Genomic DNA, 22,855 nt, shown 5'->3' with positions numbered 1-22,855 from the left:
TTTTTGTTTTTTGTTTTTTTGTTTTTATTTTCTGATTTTTATTATCACTATTTTTCACTAATTATTTGTTTGATTCACACCCTTTGAACAAAAGGGTTATTAGTTTAGGATATTCACTTGTAATGGTAATATTACGGAAAGAGTGATTAGAATAGCGCCACATTTTTATTCTTCACGTGGGTTGCAATACATCATTATCACGTCACAAGATTTAAAAATATTTTTTAGATGCAATTCAATGTGGGCACTTTTTTTATTGACTATATCCCTTTCCTTCACTTCCCTATAGGACAGGAAGCCAGGAGAAATCTCTTAAATTAGACAAAAATAGAGGTTTTAACTCCTTACTACCCTATCCAATATGAAAAAAAAAAAATAGTTATACTTTTAAAATGTTGCATTCACAGAACACTACAATAGCAGCTAATTCCATAATTGTCTGAGAATAGTATACCAACTGCCCACCGTATGAATGAGTTACTGAAAAAAAATCCAAATATCTATTAAAGTGTAACTAAAGGCAAATCTTTTTTTTGTTTTACTTTGGACAGAGTAAGGAAGGGTTAGAACTCCTGTCACCTGGGTCACCGGTGTGTCACCAAAACTAGAGTCCCCATTGGAAGATTTTCTCTCTATTACTGTTCTGGTGTCAACCCAAAATTGGGCTTTTCTTTTACTTTCACCTTCGATCATAATGATAAACAGGACAAAGAGAGAGGGTGAATCACTTTAACGGGGGGCACAGTCAGCAATAAAAACTGACAGGTATTCTAATCCCGCTACACTATTTTCAAAATAGAAAATAAAGTTTTGCCTTTAGTTACACTTTACTAAAGACAGACAGACTGACAGACATGTCGATAGACAGATACCGGTAGATAGATAGATAGATAGATACGATAGATAGATAGATAGATAGATAGATAGATAGATAGATAGATAGATAGATAGATAGATAGATAGATACGATAGATAGATAGATACGATAGATAGATAGATAGATAGATAGATAGATAGATAGATAGATAGATAGATAGATAGATAGATAGATAGATAGATAGATAGATAGATAGATAGATAGATAGATAGATAGATAGAAATTACCAACAAGTATAACGAAAGTTAATATAGTAATGTGTTATTACAAAAGGGAACTTCTAATCTTTTTTTTTTTTAATATTGTATTAAATTGTTTTATAGGCTTCCGCCAAGTGAAATTGAATTGTAGGAAATGAATGATTGTCAAGGACATTCTAACAAACGAGATATTCATTTTACTGAGGAACCAGCCAAGGTATTTTTTGATGTTTTTATTTAATTTGTTCAGTATCAATGAAGATAAGTTTTCCTTTGAGATATATAGGAAAAGAAGTAAAAGACTGATAGCAGCTAAAGTCATACAATCCTGCAGAATGTGACATGAAGATTTAATATCACTCTTTATTTTCATAGATGGAAATATACCGGTAGATGACGTGATTGGTGATCCTCATAAATCTGTCTCTCTGACCTGTCCAATGAATCACGATAAATGGACATAGACTAGACCATTATACCACTTAGGGATTAAAGGTCAAGTCAAGGTCATTTCATTCTTGGATCAAAAAGGATTGAATAAGATTGTAGAAAATTGTGAAGCCATAATTTATGGTCAATCAGACAGTCTACACAATCCTACCTTTATGCACTTACTAAATGGTTATCCCTTGAGGTCTATCAATATAAAGTATTCCTCACACAATCCAAGTCTTATAAAATCCTCAAGGATTACAAAAAACTGTTTTAGGCTTGGTCTACACCTACAAGTAGGCAGTTTCTTGCACATTCCTGCACTTCGAGTGTAGGGCAGCCTGTTCATTTCAATCAGCTGCCCTACACTCGAGAAAGACGCAAAAGAAGTCCCTGAGTATTTTCCAAAAAACATGCCTCACCAAAGACTGCGTGCATTTGCAGATGGGTAGGGGTTCCATTAACAATTAATGGTCCTTGATGATGCCCTGTGGGAGGGTGAAACGCGTTGACGTAATTTCCGGTTCAGGCGTCACTTCCGGTTATCGGTGGAACGCACGATATGAACGGCGTTTTTGTATTCACAGCTCTCTGACATTTTATGCCTGATTTTATCTTGCTTTTTGTAAGTACGGTATCCATTTTTGTATGCGCAATAAATCTATTGCCAAATGGTACTTCACTATAGTCCCCTCCTTTCATTTAGTTTTTGGGTACTAAATATCTCGGCTGAGTATCTATAACAAGTGAGATCTGCCTAATGATTTGATGCCAAGCTGCCATCCCTGGCCACCATTATAAGCCTGAAGTGACCCCTAGACTGAAAAGCTAGGGGTCCATTCCATCCAGTGAGTGGGGACACAGGAGGGGGTGTTTTTGCGCACCTTGAAAACCCTGGAACACTTTGCACTTTTTGGATTGGAGCACATCAGTCACTTTATATGGACAGTCACTTTTTATTGTTTTTCACTATATTCATTGATGTTGTGTTTGCTAGCGCTGTAGTTTATATCTTATTTTAATTAATGGCACTGCCACGCATCTGGTAAAGGGCAGAATGATTCTATGCGTGTCAGGAAAGTACTCCCAACATGCACAGATGTGAACCTAGTCTTAACCGGTTCCCAACTGGCTCACGCAGATATACTGCGGCAGAATGGTTCCCCTGGGCGAAATCCCATATGGGTACGTCCTACCCGTTTTTGGCCACCAGAGGGTGCGTGTGAGCCACCGGAATCATGCGCGCCTGCACTGCGGGGGACCTGATGTGAGTGGCCAGCTGGCGTGATCGCCGCCGTTGTCAATGGTCCCAAAAATGTGTCAAAAGTGCCCGATCTGTCCGCCATAGTGTCGCAGTACTGCTAAAAATTGCAGATAAGATAATAATAAAAATGCCATAAATCTTTCCCATAGTTTGTAGATGCTATAACTTTTGCACAAACCAATCAATATACGCTTATTGCGACTTTTTTACCAAAAATATGTAGAAGAATATATATTGGCCTAAACTGACGAAGAAATTTGTTTTGTTTTTTTAATTTTGGGGATATTTATTATAGCAAAAAGTAAAAATTATTGTTTATTTTTCAAAATTGTCAATCATTTTTTGTTTATAGCGCAAAAAAAACAAAAACACAAAAAAAGCTCTATTTGCAAAAAGCTCTATTTGTGGGAAAAAAAGGATGCAAATTTTGTTTAGGTACAACATTGCATGACCATGGAATTGTCAGTTAAAGCGATGCAGTGCCAAATTGTAAAAAGTGCTGTGGTCAGGAAGGGGGTAAGAACCTATACCCACAGTTGATCCAGAGGAAGGCAAAAAAAAAAAAACCCAATAAAGCATGATCTAATTTGCTCCAGCAGGGGGAACAATTCCTTCCTGAACCCCAAGAGGCAGTCAGATATTCCCTGGATAAACTTTACCTATAAATATCAGTATCCAGTTATATTATGTGTATCTAGGAAAGAATCCAGGCCTTTCTTAAAACAATCTACTGAGCTGGCCAGAACCAGCTCTTGAGGGAGTCTATTCCATATTTTCACAGCTCTTATGCCCCGTACACACGGACATTGATCGGACATTCCGACAACAAAATCCTAGGATTTTTTCTGACAGATGTTGGCTGAAACTTGTCTTGCATACACACGGTCACACAAAGTTGTTGGAAAATCCGATCATTCTGAACGCGGTGACGTAAAACACATACGTCGGGACTATAAACGGGGCAGTAGCCAATAGCTTTCATCTCTTTATTTATTCTGAGCATGTGTGGCACTTTGTGCATCGGATTTGTGTACACACGATCGGAAATTCCGACAACGGATTTTGTTGTCGAAAAATTTTATAGCCTGCTCTCAAACTTTGTGTGTTGGAAAATCAGATGGAAAATGTGTGATGGAGCCCACACACGGTCGGAATTTCCGACAACAAGGTCCTATCACACATTTTCCATTGGAAAATCCGACCGTGTGTACAGGGCATTACTGTGAAAAAGCCTTTCCGTATTTGGAGATGAAATCCCTTTTCCTCCATGGCATGACAAAATGTGGGAAATTTCAAGGGGTATGAATACTTTTTCAAGGCACTGTACATATATATATATATATATATATATATATACCGATTTAGAGGTTGCACTTCACATGTTACCTACCAGAGGGCTTGAGGAAGGGTGGAGTGGACTGCCCCAAACAGTTGATGGTTGATATATCTTTTTTTATACAGTCTTTTTTTGTTATTTTCATGAAACCAGCATTGCAAATGCACTTGAGTGGTGCAGCGATCATTTATATACACAATGACAAGGGACAAGATATCATTTGAGTTCCCCATTCTTTTACGTTTTCTTTGTGAACTGAGCCTTATGTATGTAAACATTATCATTAATGCTCAGTTACCTAATGGTAACATTATTTGCTTCAATGTGATTGGTTGCGAACTCAACCCTTTTGAGATTATTGAGGGTAGTAATACTGCTGTAGTTTGATATGAGCTAATAAAATGTAAATTATTGTCAACAGAGGAGGCTATATGAAAGAACATCATAGTAACAGGACTTTTAATATTGAAACACTGAAATGACACGGAAGAAAAATAATCAGGATTCCTATTTAGAGAATAATAAGCACTTACCATCATTGCGTAATGTTAGTGGTGTCGGTGGACTCATAACTCTGGTGTTAGTCAGAATATTTTTTACATGACAGATATAGCTTCCAACATCTGAAGCTTGTGCTTTAGAGATGTACAGATTCCCTGTCTCTTGTGAGATAAAACGTCGACTGTCTTCAGCCACAAATGAAGGGTACTCATTTAAAACCCAACTATAGGTGATTTCTGCGGGAAAAAAAAGAGTAAAAAAAAGATATAAATGTTACTTCAAATGATGTGCACATACTTAAATAGAAGCTTTTAAAGGACAAGTTATTTAAAAAAAATATGATATCAGTCTGACTTTCCTAGCTCCCTAACCTAAACAAATCTAGAAACCACCTTCCAAGTTCCCTGCCTACTTCGCCAAGACAGCTGTGACATCGTTCAGTGTTTGCCTTCTCTGAGTTGAAAACCTCTTCAGAGCTGGTTTTGCAGTTTACCCTCAGAAGCCTAAATGGGGTCAAACTCTGCAGATAGAGATGCTTGGCATACAGCCCCATTCAGGTGAAGAGGGACCCACTGTGCAGGTGTGGCCAGCACAGAAGACAATTTAAGCCATGGCTGTTATTTTTAAGTAAGTAAGCATTTGTTTTGGGGTTTTGAATTTATTGTAGTTTTGGTTAGGAGGCCCCAGCGGTGGACTAGATATCGTTTTTCATTAAAGTGACCTTTTGATGTGCTCTAAGCTAAAGCTGACCAAGGACAGACTGAATTCTGTATAACAATACTGAACAGTGACTTGTAAACTTGTAGCTGTTCAGCCAGAAATCTTCTTCCAGACCTGGCTGCACAGTCCTAGCTGGATGCCAGCTTATGTCATTTTTCATTACTATACATAGTTACATAATTACATAGTAGGTGAGGTTGAAAAAAGACACAAGTCCATCAAGTCCAACCTATGTGTGTGATTACATGTCAGTATTACATTGTATATCCCTGTATGTTGCGGTCGTTCAGGTGCTTATCTAATAGTTTTTTGAAACTATGGATGCTCCCCACTGAAACCACCGCCTGCGGAAGTGAATTCCACATCCTTGCCACTCTTACAGTAAAGAACCCTCTACGTAGTCTAAGATTAAACCTCTTCTAATCTTAATGAGCGGCCACGTGTCTTATTAAACTCCCTACCACTGAAAAGTTTTTCCATATTGTGGGGTCACCAGTATGGTATTTGTAAATTGAAATCATATTCCCTCTCAAGCGTCTCTTCTCCAGAGAGAATAAGTTCAGTGCTCGCAACCTTTCCTCATAACTAAGATCCTCCAGACCCTTTATTAGCTTTGTTGCCCTTCTTTGTACTTGCTCCATTTCCAGTACATCCTTCCTGAGGACTGGTGCCCAGAACTGGACAGCATACTCTAGGTGCGGCCGGACCAGAGTCTTGGAGAATTATCGCTTTATCTCTTGAGTCAATCTTCTTTTTAAAGCATGCCAATATTCTGTTTGATTTGTTAGCAGCAGCTTGGCATCGCATGCCATTGCTGAGCCTATCATCTACTAGGACCCCCAGGTCCTTTTCCATCCTTGCTTCCCCCAGAGGCTCTCCCCCCCAGTGAGTAAATTGCATTCATATTTTCGCCACCCAAATGCGTTATTTTACATTTTTCCACATTAAACCTCATTTGCCATGTAGTTGCCCACCCCATTCATTTAGATCTTCTTGCAAGGTTACCATATCTAGCGGAGAAGTTATTGCCCTGCAGAGATTAAACTGTTTACCCCATCCACCAGGTCGTTTATGAACAAATTAAATAGGATTGGTCCAAGCACAGAACCCTGGGGAATCCCACTTTCCACCCCTGACCATTCAGAGTAATCCCCATTTATCACCACCCTCTGAACTTGCCCATGTAGCCAGTTTTCAATCCATGTACTCACCCTATGGTCCATGCAAACGGACCTTACTTTGTACAGTAAACGTTTATGGGGAACTGTGTCAAAGGCTTTTGCAAAATCCAGATACACCACGTCTACGAGCCTTCCTTTATCTAAATGGCAGCTCCCTTCTTCATAAAAGGTTAATAGATTGGTTTGACAAGAACGATTCTTCATGAATCCATGCTGATTACTGCTAATGATATCGTTTTCATTACTAAAATCTTGTATATATTCCTTTATCATCCCCTCCAAGAGCTTACATACTATTGATGCTAGGCTAACTGGTCTGCAATTGGTGCTACATTGGCTTTTCTCCAATCAGCTGGTACCATTCCAGTCAGTAGACTGTCAGTAAAAATTAGGAACAATGGTCTGGCAATTACTTGACCGAATTCCCTAAGAACTCTTGGGTGCAAGCCATCTGGTCCCGGGGACTTATTAATGTTAAGTTTTCCAAGTCTATTTCTAATTCTGTCCTCTGTTAGCCATGAGGGTGCTTCCTGTGATGTGTCATGAGGATAAACACAGCAGTTTTGCTTACTGAAGCCCCCCCGATTCCCTCGTGAAGACTGAGGAGACAAATAAATTCAATACCTTCGCCATCTCCCCATCGTTTGTAACCAGATGTCCTTCCTCATTCTTTATGGGGCCAATATGGTCTGTCCATCCTTTTTAATTGTTCCTATACTTAAAGAATTTCTTGGGATTTTTTTGCTCTCCTCCGCTATGTGTCTTTCGTGTTCTATCTTAGCTGCCCTAATTGCACCCTTACATTTCTTGTTGTATTCTTTGTAAAGTCTGAATGCTAATGATGATCCCTCAGCCTTGTATTTTTTGAAGGCCTTCTCCTTTGCTTTTATATGCATTTTTACATTGGAGTTAAGCCATCCAGGACTTTTGTTCACTCTTTTAAATTTATTTCCCATTGGGATGCACTGGCTAATGACCTTATTTAATATGCTATTAAAGCGAACCTATCTCTCCTACGTGTTTTTTGTTCCTAAGATTTTATCCCAATTTTTATCTTCTAGCAAGGTTCGTACTTTAGGGAAGTTTGCTCTTTTGAAATTCAATGTCTTTGGATTCCTCTTATGTTTCCTATTTATGTGATTTATACTGAAGCTAATTGACCTGTGATCGCTATTTTCTAAATTGCCCCTTATTTCCACATCCATGATCAGGTCTGTATTGTTGGTAATCAGTAGGTCTAGTAACGCTTTGTTTCTAGTTGGTGCATCTACCATCTGACCCATGAAATTGTCCTGCAAGACATTTAGGAACTGGTGAGCCTTAGACGAATGCGCGGTTATTTCCACCCAGTCTATGTCTGGATAATTAAAATCCCCCATTATGATGACACTTCCAATCATTGCTGCTAATCCAAATTGTGATAGGAGGTCCATCTCCCCCTCCTCCCTTACTGAAAGGAAATGATAAGAACCCACCTGCACAAAAGCACTGTATGGGCCTTCCAGTAGTTACAAATGCTCATTATAGAATCCCCAGAAGTCATAAATGCTCAGATCTCTGTGCATTCATCACAAACATATTTGTAAGTATTGGATGTTTGGATGAAGACATATCTGATTGGTTGCATTCGTAATAGTTTCACGATGATCAGAAAACTCTGAGATGCACTAATGAGTCCTATTGGTAAGATTTCACTACAACATCCCACTCTTTCATGCTTCATAACTAACACTGCACATTTTACTCTGTTACCTAATGACCACATATATAATACTTTATATATAACAGTAGTTCATTCTGATTTCCAGCAAGGTATTCTTAGTCATTATTTTTTCCAATCTAAACCTTTCATTATTAGTATGTGCTACAGAAAACTGCATGTTATATGTGTATCTATGTACCACATGCCCCTAACTATCTTATTAAATTGTGTCAGTTTTGATACTGTATATGGGTACCAGTTCAATATGCTGAAAGTAAGGTAAAGTCAAACAAAAATCAGATACTGGGACAGGCGCAAATGGAATCAAAATAGACAATTTTCATGCCTCTGTTGTAGACTATTGTACATCATTATTTTCAGAATAGTGATATTGACAATTTTATCTGTGAGGTTTCAATATTTAATTTCTAAAATATACTAGAATGCAGTGGCACCTTTACTTGGGGAAAAATATTGAAGTTTTTTTGAATATTAGCAATGGGCCTGATGTTCGTTTGTGCTACGAACAAACTAACTAATGGGGTACTCGCGGGACGTTCGGCCACTGCGGAGCACCCCATAATGCACTGTGAGATCGCAGTGCATTGAAGGCTGCTGATTGGCCAAAGCATGCACCTGACCTGTATACTTTGGCCAATCACAGCGTGATATGCTGTGAGAGCCATAATTGGCCAAAAAACTATGTTTGGTTTATAGTGCACCAAGCACAAATGTATTGCACCCAAGCACCATACTCCCTTTCCACACTCTATAATAAAGAATTCTAAAAATCCCCCCCAAAAATAAAAACAATAATAAAACTGTTTATAGTGCACCAAGCACAAAAGTATTGCACCCAAACACCAGATTTCCACCCCACACTCTATAATAAAAAGTTATAAAAATCCCCCCAAAAAATCCCCATCATATCCAAAAGGCCAACAAGGAGAGGCAGACACTCACAGGCCACTAAAAGAGGGCAAGCAGTTTCTGTGTCTACAGTGAAAACTGGTGGTCATGGACATGGTGCACCCTGTGCAGGCATGGCACACATGTCCTTTTTTTCCGCTGCTGGCCGTGTTATTGAGCCACAACATGAAGAAGAGTTGTTGGAGTGGATAACTAAGCCGTTCTCATACTCCTCATCCTCTGTCACCCTGGCTCATACTAGTTTGCCTTCCACCACAGCTGCCAAAGCGGCCTATTCCACTGGCTCCTTGTCCACGGTTACTCCTTCCGTAGCCCCACCACCATGCCAAGTTTGCTCCAGTGACAAGGGGGGGGGGGTAATGAGGTCACTGACTGTACTTGGGTGCCTGAGAGAACAGAGGAAGAAAGTGAGGAGGAGGCACAATTCCTACGAGGCAGGATGTCCTTTAGGGTCTGGCTTAAGGGCAGCCACGTTATTGCATCACACCACAGAGCTCCACAGGTGCAGGGCGCTACTGACTCCCCCGCTGACTTCATTGGTGTGGGCTTATTTCAGCACATGTGCAGCAGACCACAGCATTGCTGTTTGCAATCTCGGTCTGAAGCGGATCAAGGGTGGCCAGAACACCAGCCACTTGGGCACCACATGCTTGACAAGACATATGATGACCTTCCATGCAGTCCATGGGCAACAGCACCTGAAAGACCCACATCATAAAAAAATGCAGACTTCTCCTTGCTTCTCATTTGGGATCTCTACCCCTACTATACCTCAAGTCTTCTATAAAACCCCCACTGAGAGGAATGATGTTATAGCAATGGGTGCCACAGGTACTTGCACCCAATCTGCTAGCAGTACACCACCTGTTGATTTCACCAGCAAAATTTTGCTACCCCAGTTGCTGAACCGTAAAAAAAGTACTGTCCCAGCCATCCACATGCTCAGCGTCTAAATGCTAGCTTGGCCAAATTGCTAGCACTACAACAGCTGCCTTTTCATTTGGTGGACTCTGCCCCCTTTTGTGAATTTGTGGAATGTGCTGTACCACAGTGGAAGGTTCCAAAAAGATATTTATTTTTACGTAAGGCCATTTCAGCTCTGTACCATCATGTAAAAGGCAATATTTTGGCATCGTTGGATAGGGCGTTCAGCAGCAAGGTTCACATTACTGCTGACTCATGGTCCAGCAGGCATGGTCAGGGACATTACATTTCCTTCACCATGCACTGGGTAACACTGCTGGCAACTGGGAAGGGACACTTGACATGTTCCATGCTTGGCACATGTCCTGAGTTTGGTGGTGCAGCATTTCTTGAACAGGTACCCAGGCTTACAAGATCTTCTGAGGCAGGCCAGAAAAGTCTGTGGCCATTTCTGGCAGTCATACAATGCCAGTGCTTGGCTGGCTGACATTCAACGAGAATTCAACCTGCCCACAAACAGCCTTATTTGTGACATGCCCATCAAGTGGAACACGCAGCAGAGGGCCATCAATGAGTACCTGTGTGAGTATGGCACAAGGACAGGCTCAGGGGAGCTTTTCTTCTTTTCACTACGCCAGTGGCTACTGAAAAGGATGCATGCACTGTCCTGTCACCATTTGAGGAGGCCACAAGCATTTGTCAGCAACATTTTATAACAGAAACAAAAGGAAAGTGTTTTTTTTTTTCACAATTTTTTCTCTTTTTTTACTTATATCGCAAAAAAGAAAAAACCCAGTGGTGATTAAATACCACCCAAAGAAAGCACTATGTGTGAAAAAAATTATAAAAATTTTGTTTGGGTACAGTGTTGCATGACAAAGTTATTGTCAATCAAAGTGTGAGAACACTGATAGCTGAAAATTGGTCTGGGCAGGAAGGGGTGAAAGTGCCCTGTATTGAAGTGGTTAACCACTAACCAACTAGCCGCCATCATTATACTGTGGCAGGTTGGCTCTCCTGGGCAAATCGCCGTAAATGTACATCGGCCCTTTAAATAGCCTTAGCAGGCAGGCATGTGCGCGCGTGACGTAGGAGCTGATGCACATGCCCGGCAGCCATGATGTCCGCCGGACACCATCCTGAGAGAGAGAGAACAAGGGATGTGTCAATGTAAACAGACAAATCCTAGTTTTGTCAGGGAAAGGAGAGAGATCTGCTATTTCTAGTAATTAGAAATGGCAATGTCTCTCTACTCCCAGCCACTACACTGCTCCGACAGTTAGAAACACCTCCCTAGGATAGTGGTCATCAACCCTGTCCTCACGGTCCATTAACAGGACAGGTTTGCAAGATAATTGAAATACATCATAGGTGAGATCATATCACGCTCAGTGATTGCAGTATTCTAGTCTGCTTCTCCCCAAGGTAATACATAAAACCTGGCCTGTTAGTGAGCCCTGAGGACAGGGTTGATGATCACTGCCATAGGACACACTTAACCCCTTGATCGCTCCCTAGTGTTAACACCTTACCTGCCAGTGACATTTATACAGTAATCAGTGGCTATTTTTAGCTCTGATTGCTGTATAATTTTTACTGGTACCAAAAAAGTGCAAAAGTGTCCAATCTGTCTGCCGCAATGTCGCAGTCCTGCTAAAAATCGCAGATCGCCACCATTACTAGTAAAAAATGCCATAAATCTATCATCTATTTTGTAGACGCTATAACCTTTGCGCAAACAATCAATATAGTCTTATTGCAATTTTTTTACCAAAAATATTTAGAAGAATACATATTGGTCTAAACCAGGGTTCCCCAACCCCCGGGTCGCAGCCCACGGCTGGGCCGTGGTTTGTATGCAGCCAGGCCGCGAAGGCTGCACTGTCTGACGTGCCACGGCAGGTAAGCAGAGAGATGACATCTCTCACCATCCGCCCAGAACACCGCTCTTCCGCCTACACAGCAGGGCCGCTACACTGCTGGAGGTAAGGCAGGACAGCAGAGATCAGCTCATCTCTCACCGCCAGCCCCGCATCACCGCTGTTCTCCCTCACTGGCATGTGCTGCCACTACGGCAGGTGACAAACCTCATTGGGTGGCAGGTGTGACAAACCACATCTGGTGGCAGATGGCAAACCAAATCTGGTGACAGGTGGCAAACCAAATCTGGTGGCAGGTGGCAAACCAAATCTGGTGGCAGGTGGCAAACCAAATCTGGTGGCAGGTGGCAAGCCACATCTGACGGCAGGTGGCAAACCACATCTGGTGACAGGTGGCAAACCACATCTGGTGGCAGGAGGCAAACCACATCTGGTGGCAGGCGACATGGCAAATGACAAACTACATCTGATGGCAGGTGGCAAACCACATCGGTTGGCAGGTGGCAAGCCACATCTGGTGGCAGGCGGCGTGGCAAGCGACAATCCACATCTGGCGGCAGGTAACATGGCAAGTGACAAACCACATCTGGTGGCAGGAGGCAAACCACATCTGGTGGCAGGCGGCATGGCAACTGACAAACTACATCTGATGGCAGGTGGCAAACCACATCTGTTGGCAGGTGGCAAACCACATCTGGTGGCAGGTGACCTGGCAAATGACACACCGCATCTGGAGGCAGGCGACGTGGAAAGTGTGAAACCAAATCTGGTGGCAGGCAAGGTGGCTAGTGACACTGTGCATCTGGGGGCAGATTCTGCATTATGGTGAGTTGAAGTATTTCATTTTATATTACAATGTAATGACGGAAGTAATGTGCTTCGATCATCCTAACAACATATCAGCCATGGTGCTGTGATGATTGAAGCGCTAACACCAGCCATTTCCCTGACAAATTGCCTGCGAAAAGCCGCATAAACCCTACCCGGGCCTTGGCACGCTTTTATTCCACAATGCCGGTCCTCGGTGCCAAAAAGGTTGAAGACCACTGCTCTAAACTGATGAATAAATTTGTTTTGTTTTTTTAAATTGGGGGATATTTATTATAGCGAAAAGTAAAAAATATTTTTCAAAATTGTCGCTCTTTTTTTGTTTAGAGCGCAAAAAATAAAAACAGCAGAGGTGATCAAATACCACCAAAAGAAAGCTCTATTTGTGGGGGAAAAAAATTTGTTTGGGTACACGTTGCACGACCATGCAATTGTCATTTAAAGCGACGCAGTTCCGTATAGCAAAAAATGGCCTGGTCATTTAGGGGGCAAATCCTTCTGGGGCTGAAGTGGTTAAGGGGAACACTATGAGAGAATTAAGAAAACAAAGGCGTGGGGTCCCCCCAAAATCCATACCAGGCCCTTAGGGTACGGTATATATTTTAAGGGGAACTCGATGCCAAAATTAAAATAATAATGGCGTAGGGTCCACCCCAAAATCCATACCAGACCCTTATAAGAGCATGCAGCCTGACAGGCCAGTAAAGGGGGGCAAGTGAGCACCCCCCCTCCTGAACCGTACCAGGTTCCTTGCCCTCAACATGGGGACGGTGCTTTGAGGGACAAGGACCTGTTCCTGACATCCCTAGGCTGTGGTTGTCAGAGTCTGCGGGAGGGGTGCTTACCAGAATCTGGAAGCCCCCTTTAACAAGGGGGCCCCCAGATCCTATCCCCCTATGTGAATAGGTATCGGGTACATCGTACCCCTACCCATGCACCAAAAGAGTGTCAAAAAGTAAGAAACATAGTAAACAGTTTTTGACAAGTCCTTTATTGAAAAAATAAATAAAATAAAAATAATGCCCTTCGATGTAATCCACACCACCCACCGACCAAGAGGAAAAAAAAAGCCAGTTGTCGGAGGCCTCTGGCCAGAGGCCTCCTCTCTGCTTTTGACAGTTCTTTTATAGGCAAGGGGCAGGGCCACCCGGCTATGTCACTGGGTGGCACTGCACCCTTCCGACATCACGTAACATCATGTGACGTCAGAAGGGGGGCGGGGCCTTGCTTATAAAAGAGCTGTCAAAAGCAGAGAGGAGGCAGATGGCCGCTGGCCTTCGAAGAGATGACAGCAGGGCTTTTTTTTTCAGCGGGCGGTGTGATTGGCGGTGGATTACATCAAGGGACTTTTTTTTCTTTTTTAATAAAGGACTTAAATTTTGACACTTTTTTTGTTGAATTCGGATGTGGTTCCAGATTCCGATAAGCCCCCACCTGCAGACCCAGACAACCACAGCCGACGCTTGTCCGGAAGAGGCCCTTGTCCCCATCAACATGGGGACAAGGTCCTTTGGGGTGGGGGAACAAGGTGCCTTGGGGTAGCACCCACATCCCCATGGACATGTGGCCTAAGATGGTTCAGGGGGGGCGCTCACTTGTCCCCCCTTTTCCTGACCTGCCAGGCTGCATGCTCGGATAAGGGTCTGCTATGGATTTTGGGGAAACCCCACGCCAATTTAAAAAAAAAAAATGTCATCTATGTAATATATTGCCCGGGAGCTGGCAATATATTACAGCCTCGAGCAAGTTTAAATGACATTTTTTCCTTTAGAAATGTCATTATTGCTGCGGCATGTTCTATACATCGCACAGATGCGCCACTTTACAGGCAGACCAAGGGGACCCCCCAAGCCCTATATTTAAAGGAATATTTCATTTTTATTCTTTCACTTTAAGCATAAAGAAAATCACTGCTCCTTTAAAATCAATAATTTTAAAAACTTTTTTTGCATTGCTACATGTCCCCTGGGGCAGTACCCGGGTCCCCATACACTTTTTATGGCAATAACTTGCATATAATCCTTTAAAATGAGGACTTTAGATTTTTCATGTTCATGTCCCATAGACTTTAATAGAGTTTGCATGTTCGCTAGAACTTTTTGCCTGCTCCAGATGTTCTGGTGCGAACCAAAGCGGGGGAGGGGGAGGTGTTCAGCCCATCCCTAGTGAATATAGAGCTGCAATTGTATTTTATATCTGACCCAAATCACAATCAGAGAGTCCGTGGAGTCAGGCTGGACAGCAGGGGGAGAGTCAGCAGTGTCAGGCTGGACAAAAGAAAACCACGGACTATAGGCTGGGCAGCAGGTAGAGAATAAAGAGGAAGGATCAGGGTGCTGGACCTCAAAAGCCAAATCTGGGTACCGGACCTTGTAAGCTGAATCAGGGTACAGGACCTCAAAAGCAAAGACTGGATACAAGACTTCTCGAGCAGCAACACAGTGCAAGATCTTTGATGTGGCGCATGACTTCTGGAGGGGAGGCTGGGACTTCCGAAGCAGTAAAACCATTGAAACAAAGACAGCGTGCAATACTTCTGGAAACGAGTCAAATAGCTGGACTTCTGGAGCAGATTCAGGATGCATGACCTCAGAAGCAAAGATGGGAAGCAGAATTTCTGGAGCAAAGGCAAGATGCAAAGTCTTTGGAACAGAGATGGGTGGCAAAACAACTGAAGCATAGACAAGGTGCAGAGCTTCTGAAAGTCAAAAGGCTGAAACTGGAGCAGATTCAGAGTGCACAACCTCAAAAGCAGACACAGGGTGCAAGGCTCCTGGAAATCAAAAAGCTGGATTTCTGGAGCAGATTCAGGGTGCAAAACCTCAGAAGCAGAGAGAGGATGCAGGTTCTTTAAAGCAGAGTAGCTTTTGGTAATGGTTAAGGACCTCACTTGGCTGAACTAGTGAGTCTATCAAAAGAATTATTCATACTTCTTAGGAAGACATGGAAATTATTTTTTGCAGAGAAGGAAGTCTGGGGTGCTGATAGTTCCATACATGAATTGGCAGCAGCCATGACAGAAGCTGACACTGGAGCAGATTGGCTGAGGCTGGCAGGGAGATAGGCTGGACTAAAAGTGCTGGCATAAAGGCAGGTTGGACTGGCACTGCTGGCATAGAGGAAGATATAACTGGAACTGCTGGCACAGAGGCAGGCTAGACTGGAACAGCTGGCATTGAGACAGACAGAACAGTGGCTAGAGTTGACAAAGGAACAAACTAATCAGAGGCAGGGGCTGGTGAGCAGACTGGTCTGAGACTGGAAGACAATTAGGTTGGTCAAAGCCTGGCAATCACACAAGCTTGCCAGAGGCTGGTAGGCTGGCAAATGAACATGCTGGTCTGAAGCAGAAGCAAAGTGAGACTGGCTAAAGACTGAATTTATAAATATTTTGTACAGTCCAGCAGAGCCTCTCACGAATATCCAGAATAGTATTTGAAAAAATAATGTTTGTCATGTTCCAACAAGCACACCAGGATCATCACCACTAGAGTTACCAGACAAAGCCAGCTCAGACCTGGCCTGAACTGGTAGTGAATTTTTTCTAAATGTAAAAACACGCATGAGTAACAAAGGAATGAACCAAAAGACTGTATTCCAGCAAATGTTCACTAGTTTGGCTCTGAAATATCTGGCAACAATATTTCCTTTCTTCTTTCGCTAGCAACACATAATATAGCCATGTTTTGGATGTATCTTGATACAATACAATATGCAAGCAAACAATTCACAGACCCCTGTGTAGCCACTCTAGTTGTATGGCCTCAGTATTAGGTAAGGATACCACGTACTGGTATTCTACAATGTTAGTGTGACCAGATATGTGGAAACTACACAGAGCAAACCTGACAAGCCTAAGTGAAGAAACACAAGTGACATAAAACGTACTGTAAATACAGCAACCTATACATAACCCAGTGAACCTGCATGAAATGTAGGAAAACTAAACATCTGAATAATTTTCTACACAGGAGAAGTACCAGGAAGCAACACGGGTCGGGAACAGGGTCAGAATGGTTAGCGGGCAGAAATGAGCTTGGTGCTGTTATATTGATACATGACCATATTTAGTCAATATCATTTATCAATGTCAATGTCAAAAATATGGGCATCTGTCCATATAAGGGCAATGACATCACCAGTGTCCAATCTCTTAATTTACGTGTGCTGCGGGGTAGTAAATGACTTAGCCCACAGCTGATTGTACTAAAAAATGCAACTTTGATAGCAGCAGGTTCATGGAGCTTAAGATCTAGAATATACAGTTAAAATACTGAGGCAGTGTGTAATTGCTGAGGTAGAGCCAAACATCCTCCAAGCACCAAGCATCAAATGATGGCTAATTGCTGGGATCTACTGACTGCTAGACGACACCTGCTGGTGGACACTGGAACTATGCCATTCAAGTCTGGGGACCACAGTGCCACCAATAGGAGTTCTAGTTCCTGACACATTAGTTTTGCACTGCAAATTACAACAAAGCACATACACAACAGTGATGTAAAGTTAGGAGGATATAACAGGTTCCCCTAAAGAGGAGTTCCGCCCCCCAACCCCAATAAAAAATTAAAGGTCAGCAGCTACACATACTGTACTTGTACCTGTCCTGAAATCCAGTGATATTGGCACCCAGTTTACATCAGCTCTCAGATGCTGTCGCTGCCATTCGCAGTAAGGGAACCAGGCAGCCTATTGGCTCCACAGCCGGTTCCCTAATGCGTATGTGCGAAGCATGCTGCGCTTTCTGAATGGCCCAGCGGGGGGGGCTGATAAGTGGAGCTTGCACTTTTGGGTGGAACTCCGCTTTAAGTAACTTTTATTTTATGTAAAAACAACACTCTGAAATACTGTACTTGCCCCACACATTAATAAAGTGATGCATTGGTGCTGTAAAGATTTAAACCAGTTTCTACCTGTCTAGTATTTTTTATAATTTTCTTTTCTACAATTCTAACCTCAAAATGTGCTGTTTTTATGGTTCAATGAGGATGTTTCAGTGAGAGCCAGCAAGTTCTGGATACTTCCTATGATGTATTTGAAAGAAAATCCTTCGCCTCGTTCGGCTCAGCTTCCCAGAATGAAAATTTAAGTATGTGGTGGTGTCAACATATAAAGATTTCTCTATTCAAAGGCAGAGGAAGACAATAAAAGCAGCCCAGAGCATGCCATTGGTATGCAGCGGAGAGGAGACATAAACTTATTTGCTGACCAGGAGGACTGTTATTTACAAAGTTTTGCTTGCAGAGAGTTTAAAACATTATAGGGAATGTAAATCTGACATTTTTCTCCATGAAAGAACATTCTTGTTTACAAAATTGTCTCCCCGGAGCTCTCCATCTGCTTTATGAAGGTCATTTTTAAACCCTTTAAAAATAGCCAAGTTATTTCCATTTATATGAAGATTTTATGGCTGGGCGAAAATGAAAATCTTAACGTCTCTTTAATAAGCACCTACTGAAAAGTGAAGGAGTCCAATAAAATAAAGTGTACCTGGCCAAGGTAAACATTTTGTGGACAATTACAACACACAACCAATTCATGATGACATCAGTGTGGCAAGAATTTAGTAAGGGTGACAAATCTAAAAAAAGAATTCTGGTCTATGTAAAAAGTTGTACTTTCTTAAAACAAAATAGCAGCTCAAATCACTAAATACAACCAAAGAATGTTTTACCTCCTTTTTTGTGCAGTGGTGGAGTGTTTTCCAACTATATGACACTATGGGACTGATTTACTAAAGGCAAACAGGATGTTCACTTTGCAAGGGAATTTGCCCTAGAGCTTAGTGAATGCAGTGAAGTTTCACAAAAATAAATAACTTAAAAAAAAACTGCAGCTGTCACTATGTATTTACAATATGTAAAAACAAATACATTTATAAAAAAAAAAAAATCAACCACTTGCCGACCAGCTGCCGTCATACTGTGGCAGGTCGGCACATTCCTATGAACCGTCGTAGCTGTACATTGGCCCTTTAAGCGGGGATAGCAGGTTGCACTGCGGGGGTGCCCATGCACGTGGCCGGCAGTCGCGATGACCACCGGCCACACGTGATCGCGGTACACGTGATCGCGGGCACGAGAGCCGGAACAGGGAAGTGTGTGTCTAAACACACAAATTCCTGTTCTGTGAGGAGAGGAGAGGCAGATCGTGACATTTACACAGTAATCAGTCATTTTTATAGCATTGATCGCTGTATAATTGTCAATGGTCCCAAAGATATGTCAAAAGTGTCCGATCTGTTCGCCATAATGTCGCAGCCCCGATAAAAATCACTGATAACCGCTATTACTAGTAAAAAAAAATAATAATAAAAATTCCATAAATCTTTCCCCTATTTTGTAGAAGCTATAACTTTTCAATCAATATACGCTTATTGCGATTTTTATTACCAAAAATATGTAGAAGAATACATATCGGCCTAAACTGAGGAAAAAATTAGCTTTTTTTAAAAAAAATTGGAGATATTTTTTATAGCAAAAAGTACAAAATATTTAGTTTTTTTCAAAATTGTCGCTCTGTTTTTGTTTATAGCGCAAAAAATAAAAAACGCAGAGATGATCAAATGCCACCAAAAGAAAGCTCTATTTGTGGGAAAAAAAGGACGTCAATTTTGTTTGGGTACAGCATCGCACGACCATGCAATTGTCAGTTAAAATGACGCAGTGCCGTATCGCAAAAAATGGCCTGGTCATTGAGCTGCCAAATCTTCCGGGGCTGAAGTGGTTAAATTTTATTTTTTTTAGAATATAGAAAGACAAGCAGATACCGTATTAGAAAACAAAAGCTGTATGTCCTTAAAAAATTCAGAATAATTAAAGTGGGAAAATTAGTTATAGAGTTATACTAAGTTAGCCAAGTCAAAGTGAGCCTATAAATCTCAATGGTGCTAATTTCATAAAGGCTCCTTCTGCCACTTCTTGTGGCTTTACTGGGGCATTACTTTCAAAACTTTCACTTTTGCATTTATAGTAAACACAGTGGGGCTAAAATACATGCATTTGAATAAAAATCACAGTAAAAGACACTGTTTGGTCTACTTTGCCTTCAATGCAAATGCATTGCAATGAAACATACTGCCTCCAAATAAACCCAAAACAGAGCATCTCAACTGTAGCTTCAGAAATGTTAACATCACTGCAAAGGGGAATCTGTTGACCTGTGCTTGATAGGAAAATACACTTTAAAGCGCATCCATATCCAATCAGTCAAGTATATTTCCCCTTTTGTGTACACAAGCACAGATTGAAAATGTTTGAAATGTTATTTTCATGTTAAAACTTACATGAGATTTTAGCGATTGGGTTTAATAGTGCTTTAAATAGTATTCCCACTTTTGCAGTTAAATTTGGGAAAACCCCAATAAATGTTTGTTTTATAAATGCATGACTCTTTATCCACTTAAGGACCAGCCTCATTTTGGATTTTAGGTGTTTACATGTTTAAAACAGGTTTTTTTGCTAGAAAATTACTTAGAACCCCCAAACATTATATATTGTTTTTTTTCTAACACCCTAGAGAATAAAATGGCGGTCATTGCAATACTTTTTTTTTTCCGTATTTGCGCAGCAGTCTTATAAGCGCACTTTTTTTGGAAAAAATTCACTTTTTTGAATAAAAAAATAAGACAACAGTAAAGTTAAATTACTTGGGCAAATAAATTACTTAACATCTTCAGCTGAGGTGTGGCTATTTAAGAGTTAATCTCTCAGGTGCTTATAAGTTATGACTAAGCGAAGCAATTCGTGAAAAGTGTCAACCATGCCTTCCTCTGTCTGTGTCATGATGTTGTCGTGAACATAATTCTTGATGTTGGATGTTTTTAGGGAATAAAATCTTTTTTTCTTTGCATCCTGGAGTGCGGTCACCTTCTCTCTTCTTGGGACACATATAAAGACAGCACATGTTCCTTAGCAAATTGAGTCTCAACTTAGCAGTGTGACTTTGTAACATTTAGACAAGTCAGTATGAAATTATCTCTTGAAATGGATATTTGGGAGTTTTAATTGCATTTTTTTTTCTCTGCCATAATCTCTGGTGTCCCATTTGATTCCTTAGTACTTGTTGAGTTTCTGTAATAAGTGCTGATATAATGAAAGTGGCCTGAAAATAGCTACCTGTAAGGCCAATTGATTCACAGCTATATTAAGGATTAATTGCTCCTACTCAGAGTGTTTTCATCTTCTTCCATTCATATTACTGCCTCTCAGGAACCAGGTTAATGATTAACCTACCATCTTTTCGCTATTGTCTTTACAACTTTTAAATAGAAATGTTAAAGCTATCCAGACCCCAGGCAAAAAGAATAGACATCCTTTAGTCCAGGTATGTATTAGTTGTAATATATTTAAATGCAATTTAATTACATCTAGTATAAGTACATGGATTCGTCTTTAATTTCCCATCTTTTAATCCCCTATACAGCAGTCTGTATGTTGGGAGAGGTAAGAACAGCAATGCAAACCAACCAGCCATTATTGCTTGGGACAGTGCTGTCAGTCTAACACTGTTAATATGCTTACATTTTATTTATTTTATTTCAGGTACTTATACAGCGCCATCAATTTACGTAGTGCTTTACATATACATTGTACATTCACATCAGTCCCTACTAGGGATGAGCTTCGTGTTCGAGTCGAACCCATGTTCGACTCGAACATCGGCTGTTCGATCGTTCGCCGAATTGCGAACGTTATGGGCCGTTCGCGCTAAATTCGTGTGGCGCGTCACGGCCCATAATTCACTGCGGCATCGCAGTGCATTGCTGGCTGATGATTGGCCAAGCATGCACTATGACCCGCATGCTTGGCCAATCACAGCGCCGTCAGTAGAGAGAGCTGTAATTGGCCAAAGCCAGGGTGGCTTTGGCCAATTATGGCTCAGGGGATTTAGTACACACCCCACACTATATAAGGCCGCCTGCACGGCGGCCCTGTGTAGTGTGTGTTCCGGTGTGCTGAGAGATAGAGAGAGAGAGAGACAGTGTCATTTGATTTGAGTTAGATAGATTAGGCAGAACAGTCAGTCAGTTAGCTGCACTTACAGTGTATTGTGTATATATATGCATCCCAGGTGTTGCATATATATATATATACACTGTATTCAGTTTAGCTAGATCCATTCCTGTTATCTTCTATCTAGACTATTTACATTTAATGCAGTGCGTCCTGCTCACAGTGTTCAGCTAGATCCGTTCCTGCTATTTACATTTAGTGCAGTGCGTCCTGCTCACAGTGTTCAGCTAGATCCGTTCCTGTTATCTTCTAGACTATTTACATTTAGTGCAGTGCGTCCTGCTCACAGTGTTCAGCTAGATCCGTTCCTGCAATTTACATTTAGTGCAGTGCGTCCTGCTCACAGTGTTCAGCTAGATCCGTTCCTGCTATTTACATTTAGTGCAGTGCGTCCTGCTCACAGTGTTCAGCTAGATCCGTTCCTGCTATTTACATTTAGTGCAGTGCGTCCTGCTCACAGTGTTCAGCTAGATCCGTTCCTGCTATTTACATTTAGTGCAGTGCGTCCTGCTCACAGTGTTCAGCTAGATCCGTTCCTGCTATTTACATTTAGTGCAGTGCGTCCTGCTCACAGTGTTCAGCTAGATCCGTTCCTGTTATCTTCTAGACTATTTACATTTAGTGCAGTGCATCCTGCTCACAGTGTTCAGCTAGATCCATTCCTGCTATTTACATTTAGTGCAGTGCGTCCTGCTCACAGTGTTCAGCTAGATCCATTCCTGTTATCTTCTAGACTATTTACATTTAGTGCAGTGCGTCCTGCTCACAGTGTTCAGCTAGATCCGTTCCTGTTATCTTCTAGACTATTTACATTTAGTGCAGTGCGTCCTGCTCACAGTGTTCAGCTAGATCCGTTCCTGTTATCTTCTAGACTATTTACATTTAGTGCAGTGCGTCCTGCTCACAGTGTTCAGCTAGATCCGTTCCTGTTATCTTCTAGACTATTTACATTTAGTGCAGTGCGTCCTGCTCACAGTGTTCAGCTAGATCCGTTCCTGTTAAATTCCTACTGACAGGCAGGCTTGTCTGGTTACAGTATATAAAGCTACCTGAAGAAAATTACAGG

At 41.6% G+C, this 22,855-nt stretch overlaps 1 protein-coding gene across 3 annotated transcripts in view; it reads right to left on the bottom strand.

Annotated features, from left to right (window-relative positions):
- The window catches only part of CNTN5 (contactin 5), a 2,213,095-nt gene that overhangs the window by 528,290 nt on the left and 1,661,950 nt on the right, over positions 1-22,855 (bottom strand). For all 3 annotated transcript variants that reach the window (XM_073613049.1, XM_073613051.1, XM_073613050.1), the window contains one exon: positions 4,643-4,846. In XM_073613049.1, the coding sequence (XP_073469150.1) occupies positions 4,643-4,846 (204 nt within the window). The remainder of the gene's footprint in view (positions 1-4,642; positions 4,847-22,855) is intronic.

The sequence above is a fragment of the Aquarana catesbeiana genome, linkage group LG02 (assembly GCF_042186555.1).
Source record: "Aquarana catesbeiana isolate 2022-GZ linkage group LG02, ASM4218655v1, whole genome shotgun sequence".
NCBI classification, from domain to species: domain Eukaryota; kingdom Metazoa; phylum Chordata; class Amphibia; order Anura; family Ranidae; genus Aquarana; species Aquarana catesbeiana.
This window is presented reverse-complemented; position numbering and strand designations above follow the sequence as displayed.